The sequence below is a fragment of the Macadamia integrifolia genome, chromosome 10 (genome assembly GCF_013358625.1).
Source record: "Macadamia integrifolia cultivar HAES 741 chromosome 10, SCU_Mint_v3, whole genome shotgun sequence".
Taxonomy (NCBI): Eukaryota; Viridiplantae; Streptophyta; class Magnoliopsida; order Proteales; family Proteaceae; genus Macadamia; species Macadamia integrifolia.
The window spans coordinates 15,113,020-15,121,856 of NC_056566.1; the positions used below are offsets into that span (position 1 = coordinate 15,113,020).

Here is an 8,837-nt window from a genome sequence, read left to right on the forward strand (position 1 = left end):
AAATCTAAACCATAACCGACATTAAATCCATTGGATGTATTATACATTCACGGATCTTTTCACCATACGGTACAAGGCATAAGGGAATCACATGGTTAAGATGGGAGTGGAACACCAAATCCCAAGTTTGCATAAACACTAGGCTTATGTGTCTAATCATTTTACCATGAATATATCACATGTATGAAGATATAATTGTAACCATGTGGGAATTAGGGTTTTTGGATTCCCTATATATATTGTCTCGGTGAAAATCCCTAGACAAACAAAGAGGAATCTCATTTTGTGAAGTGAAGAGTAGCATAAGAAAGTTTTTAGGTGGTACCTCTTTGCTTTTTTTTTTTCTCCACAATCTGGCCCCACAGGTATACTGTTCTCACTTCTTATGATTTCCATGAAATCGCTCATCCATCACATATATGTATCCTACTACTAGTCAATATTATCTTTGAACAGCGATTCAACATGCAAGAGTCATCATCTACTAGTGTTGGTCGGTCATGCCTATGTGAGGTACTAGGAGAGATTAGTTTTAACTCTGCCATTTTCGCATTATTATATTGTTGTAAAAATTCATTTAAACTCTATAAAATAACACATGTAACAAGAGGGATCGAATACTTATATGAATCAGACAAATCGTGGTTGATGATGGCAACATCAAACACTAAGGGCCCGTTTGATAACGCTTCTGCTGTTTCTGTTTCAAGAAACGACAGAAACATAAATTTCCGTTTCTGGGAACAGAAACAGAATTTTGGGTGTTTGATAAACTTTATTTCTTGAAACTCTTATTAGCGGCCATACGAGTCTCTATGCATGTGGTTAAACCCAGGTTTCTGGTTCAACACCGACATTCAAAACAAACACCAGAGTTCGATTGTTATCACGGGTGAAGGAAATGGATTCATTCAATACGAGGATATCGGCAGTGATGAGAACAGAGTCGTTATTGAAAAGGAAACCAGCTTTGGGATCAAGAATTGTGGAAGTGGTTTACCAACAAACCTCAAAACTATATGAAACCCTAGATTACCCAAAGTTTTAACACTTACCAAGGCTCACGGTTCCTAGGAAAAAGAGAGACAACGAGCATGCGAGAGAGAGAGAAGAATGGGACAGAGCAAACGAGAGAGAGCATACCTGCAGGTTCGAGCAGCAACAAGGATGGTGGTTGTCTGCTTCGTGCGGCTTGAGACAATGGAGTCGCTAGTCGTGCCTTTCAACTGAGGCCCGAAAATTTGGATTCTGGATGAAAGAGATGAAGGGCCTCCCGGCAGATCAAGATTCAGAATTAGGTTACGATTTACCGGAGAAGTGGAGAACTAGGGCAAAATTTGGAGTTGATTCCTCATTGATTGGGGCCTTGCAGCGGAGTGCCGCCGGCAGATTGAGATCCAGAGTTCGATTACGATTTACGAATGTAAGAGGTAGGACCTGAGGAGTGGAAGAAGCGGCGACGAACCTGGCCGCCCCCTTCGCGGGACCCAGAGGCGATTAAGGAGTCCAGTAGCTTCACTATCGTTGAAGGGAGGCGTACTGTTGAAGAGGGTGACGATCGTGGTTGGTGTTCCACCAACGAGATGAAGCTCCCCGTCGTCAGGTACGCCGGAGAAGCAGAGCTCACCGTCATCGGGTACGTAGGAGAAGCAGAGCTCCTTCAAAGAAAATCAGAGGAAGGGGGGTGTCGATCTTCGAATGAACATGATAAATTTTCATAGATTTTTAAGTTGGTGTGTCGGTCGATCGTGGAATTGTGCCCCTTTTTTGTTTCGAGAAACAAGCGAAACAAGCAAAACTTGTTTCGTCATTCATGTTTCTTGAAGCATAAATTATTATAAATTTCAATTTATGTTTCAAGAAACAAGTGGAACAGAACACTTTTACCAAACGGTATTTATGCTGTTTCTGTGTTTCTGAGAACAAGAAAACACAGAAACACGTTTCTGGTTACGTTATCAAACGGGCCCTAAAAATAACATTTCAAACTTGGAAAAATATGAAGAAACTTAAGAAATCAGTGGGGTTGAATTGTGCCACATGGTTACTCTCCTTAAGACTATAGACGTACACCCCTTATGATGCACACCGAGTTCTTGCAAATCGGCATTTTAGATTATAAAAAAAAAAAAAAAGCCCGTGATCGGCCCTTGAGTTGATTTTACACTCAAACATTTAAGCTACTTAATTGGGGATACTAAGTGTCATGCTTAATTGGACAAAAATATAATGATAATAAAGAAAGCTAAAACAAAATAGAAGTTGGGATTGTCTCCCAAAAATGATTAGAGAAATGAGCTAAATCTCCCTTTATATATAGGAGAGGAAGAGATATGTTTATAAACTTGGAACAACATCCTTTTTAAGGATTCGAATAATTTGCACCGGCCTTGTCCTCATCTCAACTTCATAGATTTTAGAGAATTTGTCTTCAAAATTCTCTTTGATGGGCAGCCTCACCTCCTAAATTCACTTAGATCATCTTACATTTGTGCACCATGCATGGTTAGTGGTTTCCATACTTATAAAATATACGGCTAATTAAGAGTTTATACTCATCTTTTGCTCATTATGGTGAACGCTATTTCCCCATCTAATAAAAAAGAGCCAAGTTTAGTAGCACTATACAAATCATTCATTGATTTCATTATTACTAATGCATTATAGCTTACGGAGCTAATTCAACAACCATACTAATGATAAAGGGATCATAAGAAAGAGTTTTCATGGATGTACTCATTCCGCATCAGAAAAAAAAATCTATCACATAAAAATAAAGCTAACAAACCTAGATTTGTTTCAAAACTTTTTTTTTTTTAAATAAATAAATCGACGATTGATTTCTAAACATATATAAATAGATTTCAAATGGACATTCCAAATGTATTTTGGATTTGAAGGAAGAAAATGGCTAAAATGGACCAGGGCTTCCATAAACCATAAAGCACAAGATTTTGAAACAAAAATTTTTAGTAAAGAAGGCCTCAAAACTGCATATTGGGACACACAAAAGCATGTTGTAGAGCATCTCCGATACTGATACGATACCCTTTGGTACATATTTTAAATATAGGCAATCAATACAGTTATCAATGTCAAGACTATCTTTAGCATATCTTATTGTATCTTTGATACGATACGATACAATATGATACAATATTTTCTGATACATATCTTAAATTTAGCCAATCGATACCAATACTTTAATTCTTTTCCAAAAGTATATAAAATATTAAGCTCTCTTAATAGGCAAAAGGGACAACTTAAGACAAAAGGGACAACTTAGCAACCTATAGGTAATTTTACCATGCATGGTCCCTTTATTACCTATGTACCTCTAAAAAATATAGATGTCATTAATATTTTTATCATTACGATGATCATATGAAATTTTGTTGCTCTCCAAGTAGTAAAAACTTATTTACCATCTGGGTTTGCAGTCAAAGAAATGAAACCAAATCGTATTTTGAAAAGACTAAAACATAAGAGAGTATTAATTTGTGAAACAATAAGAGAAATGAATTATTCCATTTATTTAATTGCGAACCCAATTAGCAGCAGAAAAAAGATTCATTCAATTTCGATAATCGCCAACAGTGATACAGTAACAATACCTAAATCCATGAATTTTATTGAACAAGGGCATCCATGAAGGAAAGGAAAAGAAAGGAAATAGGTTTTGGAATTCAGTTTCTTCGGGTAATTGACCTCTCGAGTTCTTCGTTGCATTACTCAATACAAAAAGCATTCCAGGCATATGGTAAGGTGCACATACTAAAGTACAATACAAAGTCCCTAGCTATACTTTTTAGTGTAGAAATGATATAAATAGATTATCTGGGGCGGCTGCATCATCCTTGTAAAGTTGTGCTTTAGATCTTTTGACTACTGTGGCATGTGGATGGATCACTTTGTAGACCAGTAAACTCTCATTGCAACAAGACTTCATGCAAAGATGTGTGTGTGTGTGTGTGTGAGAGAGAGAGAGAGAGAGAGAGAGAGACAGAGAGATTGTTTTTGATGGATACCAAAATCATTTTAAATTCTTACCCAAAAAAATCATTTTTAATGGGTCCCATGCACCCATATGTCGACCAATGGGAGTTTAGTGGGCTGATCCATCCACAGCCCTTATAAAAGGATCTGGAGGCGCTAATTGGAAACCACCCCAAGTCCCCCAACCAACAAATCCATTTTTGTCTACTGTACTTTCCTAGGCGAAACCATGTCTGCACCGTCACCCTTAGTAAGAGAGAAACTACTCTGCCTCGTCCTCCTCTTATTGGTCCTGTTTCCCATTTCCATTGCTTCTTCTTCTTCATTCAGAGTTGCCTCTTCTCCTTCCCCTTCCAATTATGGTTTTCAACGAGAAGCAATGGAGGCTCTCATTCAATGGAAGGCCAGCCTTCTTCGTCACCATGTTCATAACAATTCCCTACTACTACTTCCTTCATGGATGATGAAGGCAAACGGAAGCATCAACGATCCATGCAAGTGGGAGGGCATTACTTGCAATGAGGCAGGAGGACTCATCACCATAATAAACCTCTCGAGTATGGATTTACAAGGTACGCTTCATGACTTCAACTTCTCATCCTTCCCTAACCTCCTACGTCTTGATCTCCATCACAACTCACTTTTTGGACCCATCCCACCGACCGTTTCCAATCTTTCCCAACTCACCCACCTCAATCTCTCCATCAATCACTTCTCTGGGAACATCCCGTCTGAGATTTCCCTATTGATGACTCTTAGTGAGCTTGACTTGCACTACAATAATCTCACCGGCTCAATCCCTACAGCTATAGGCAATATGAAGAACCTGACAATTCTTCATTTCGGTGAAAATCAACTTTCTGGTCCCATTCCTTTGGGAATTGGTAACCTTCGTAGCCTCACTGTGCTGAATGTGTCAATGAATTACTTCTTAAATGGTTCTATCCCTTCCACCATTGGAAATTTAAGCAAGCTGAAGTTCTTTCACCTTGATAGAAATTCACTCTCTGGTTCCATTCCTGTGGAAATCGGATATATGACCAATCTTTATGAGCTATTTTTCCGGAATAACTTCCTGACAGGTTCTATCCCTCCACAAATTGGGAACTTGAGATCTCTTATTCGACTTGATTTGGGCAACAATAATCTCAGTGGTTCATTTCCAGCTTCTTTGCGAAATTTGAGCAAGCTAAACATCATATACATCTTTGATAATTCACTCTCTGGTTCCATTCCTATAGAAATTGGAAACATAACCAATCTTTATGAGCTACATTTGTCGAATAACCTTCTGACAGGTTCTATACCTCCAGAAATTGGAAACTTGAGATCTCTCACATTACTTGGTTTGGCCAACAATAGTCTCAATGGTTCAATTCCAGCTTCTTTGGGAAAATTGAGCAAGCTGAAATTCTTTTACCTTGATAGAAATTCACTCTCTGGTTCCATTCCTATGGAAATCGGGAATATGACCAATCTTTATAAGTTATTTTTCCGGAATAACCTCCTGACAGGTTCTATCCCTCCAGAAATTGGAAACTTGAGATCTCTTACTCTACTTGATTTGAGCAACAATAGTCTCAATGGTTCAATTCCAGCTTCTTTGGGAAATTTGAGCAAGCTAAACAGCATATACATCTTTGATAATTCACTCTGTGGTTCTATTCCTATAGAAATTGGAAACTTAAGATCTCTTACACTACTTGGTTTGGCCAACAATAGTCTCAATGGTTCAATTCCAGCTTCTTTGGGAAATTTGACCAAGCTGAAATTCTTTTACCTTGGTGGAAATTCACTCTCTGGTTCCATTCCTGTGGAAATCGGATATATGACCAATCTTTATGAGCTATTTTTCTGGAATAACTTCCTGACAGGTTCTATCCCTATAGAAATTGGGAACTTGAGATCTCTTATTCTACTTGGTTTGAGCAACAATAGTCTCAATGGTTCAATTCCAACTTCTTTGGGAAATTTGGGCAAGCTGAAATTCTTTTACCTTGATAGAAATTCACTCTCTGGTTCCATTCCTATGGAAATCGGGAATATGACCAATCTTTATGAGCTAGATTTGTCGAATAACCTTCTGACAGGTTCAATACCTCCAGAAATTGGAAACTTAAGATCTCTTACACTACTTGGTTTGGCCAACAATAGTCTCAATGGTTCAATTCCGTCTTCTTTGGGAAATTTGACCAATCTAGTTAATATCATCCTCCATCACAATCAATTGTCCGGTCAAGTACCACAAGAAATCAGTAATTTTACAAAATTAGAGAAGTTGGACATTGCATATAATCATTTTTATGGGTATTTACCACAACATATATGCAAAGTTACATCACTCATACACTTTTCTGGAGCTTATAACTATTTCACAGGCCCAATTCCCAAAAGTATGAGAAATTGCAGAAGCCTAACAAGACTCCGTCTTGACAATAACGATCTCACAGGGAACATATCAGAAGTCTTCGGTGTTTACCCGAATTTAACTTATATCGATTTGAGCCACAATCAATTGTATGGTGAGGTTTCAAAGAATTGGGCAAAGTGCCTAAAATTAACAAGCCTAAAAATCTCAGGAAACAAGATTTCCGATCGAATACCACCTGAGCTTGGAAACTCAACTCAATTGCAAGGGCTTGAGTTTTCTTCAAATCTCTTGGTAGGCCAGATTCCAAAAGAAATGGGGAGGCTTAGCTCTTTACTGATACTAAAGTTGAATGATAACCAACTCTCTGGCACCCTACCTGAGGATGTGGGATTGTTCTCTCAACTTCTACAGCTTGACCTCTCAATGAACAATCTAAATGGATCTCTTCCAAATCAACTAGGGAAATGCAGGAATCTTATTTACTTGAATTTGAGCAAGAATAAATTCAGTGGAAGCATTCCAGATGAAATTGGTAATTTAGTTGCCTTACAGATGCTACTGGACCTTAGTGGAAACTTGTTCACAGGAGAAATCCCTCCACAGCTTGGAAGCTTGGATAAGCTTACAAATTTGAATCTCTCTCATAACAAGCTATTCGGTTCCATTCCATCAACTTTCTCTGACATGATTAGTTTGATAACCATTGATGTATCTTACAATGAGTTAGAGGGTCCTCTACCTAATAATCTAGCCTTTCAGAATGCTACAATAGAAGCTTTCAATCATAACAAAGGCTTGTGTGGCAATGCTACAGGTTTGCAACTTTGCATTTCTTCATCAACTAGAAAGCAAACCCTAAAAGAAAACCACAAATCCTTGATTCTTATCCTATCTCTTGTAGCAGTATTGCTTTTTCTCCTACTTGCATTCCTTGGGACTTTTTTATTTTTTCGCCAAAGAATGAAAAGCATAGAGGAGGAAACAAGTGCAAACCAACAACATGGATTAGATGTGTTTACAATATGGAACTATGATGGGAGGATAGCATACCAAGACATCATTGAAGCAACTGAGCATTTTGACCCCAAATATTGCATCGGCATGGGAAGACATGGAAGTGTATATAAAGCAAAGTTGTCATTAGGTCAATTGGTAGCTGTTAAGAAGTTCACCTCTTCTTTAGATGAAGATGAGATTTCTGGCCAAGAAACTTTCAGAAATGAAATTCGTATGATGACTGAAGTGAGGCATCGAAACATTGTGAAATTTTATGGTTTTTGTTCTCATGTGCGGCACTCATTTTTGGTTTATGAATATGTGGAGAGAGGAAATTTGGCTAAGATCCTAAGCATAGAAGAAGAAGCAGCAGAATTGGATTGGACTAAAAGGTTTAATATTGTTAAAGGTGTAGCTGAAGCTCTGTCTTACTTGCACCACGATTGCTCACCCCCAATAATTCATCGAGACATATCGAGCAAAAATATATTGTTGGATTCAGACTTTGAGCCTCATGTCTCGGACTTTGGCATTAGTAGACTTTCGAAATCTGATTCATCCCATTGGACATCTCTTGCGGGAACATATGGATATTTTGCACCAGCTTCTCTCTCTCTCTCTCTCTCTCTCACACACACACACACACACACACTCACACACTCTTAGTGTACAAACTTTAAAACACATCAGTACCTAGAAGCTCTTTCAACTTAGGGAATTCCACATTAGCTATCAAATGGCCAAATTATTACTCCATGTGACATAAAATAGACTACAATGTAACAAGAAATTAATATTTTTCCTAATTATTTTATTAATTTAATTTTTTTTTTACTTATTCTGCAGAGCTTGCTTACACAATGAGGGTGACTGAAAAATGTGATGTTTATAGCTTTGGCATAGTAACACTGGAAGTAATAATGGGAAAGCATCCCGGAGAACTTGTCTCCACTTTGCCATCATTATCCTTTTCACCATTGCCATCTATTGAGCAAAACTTATGGTTGAAGGATATAGTTGACCAGCGCATCTCACCTCCCACAAATCAAGTTGCTGAGAAATTGGTTTCGCTTATGAAGCTGACATTTTCTTGTTTGCATAAAAATCCACAATCTCGGCCAACCATGCAACAAGTGTCTCAAAAGCTATCAATTTGCAATGTTTCCTAAAAAAATTCCAGAAAATAACATTCGGAGCAATTGTTGAATCATAAGGCAAGATTTTAATCCAACAGATGAAGACTTGTGTAGTTTAAGCCCGTGTAGCCTTTTCCTTCCTCTCTGTGTGATGAAGAATGTGGTTATCTTGTATTAGATACACATTATTGTGATAGCTCATATTATTTCCTTGGTAGTTAAGTCATGATAATTTAGTATGTTTCTATCAAATTTTCCCTTAGGACAAAGTTGATATATATGACAATGTCCATATTGTAACTCCTTCTTGGTGTTTTTTTTTTTTTTTTTTTTTTTTT

At 37.7% G+C, this 8,837-nt stretch overlaps 1 protein-coding gene across 1 annotated transcript; it reads left to right on the forward strand.

The window, feature by feature from the left end:
- Positions 1 to 4,175: 4,175 nt before the first annotated feature.
- On the forward strand, positions 4,176 to 8,227 carry LOC122092240 (probable leucine-rich repeat receptor-like protein kinase At1g35710). Its single transcript, XM_042662575.1, has 2 exons — positions 4,176 to 7,966; positions 8,210 to 8,227. Exons 1-2 carry the CDS (start codon positions 4,226 to 4,228, stop codon positions 8,225 to 8,227), a joined length of 3,759 nt encoding a protein of 1,252 aa, XP_042518509.1. The 5' UTR covers positions 4,176 to 4,225.
- Positions 8,228 to 8,837: the final 610 nt, after the last annotated feature.

Bases quoted from the DNA above. Each gene is read 5' to 3' on its own strand.
- LOC122092240 (XM_042662575.1), top strand. From the start codon at position 4,226: ATGTCTGCACCGTCACCCTTAGTAAGAGAGAAACTACTCTGCCTCGTC.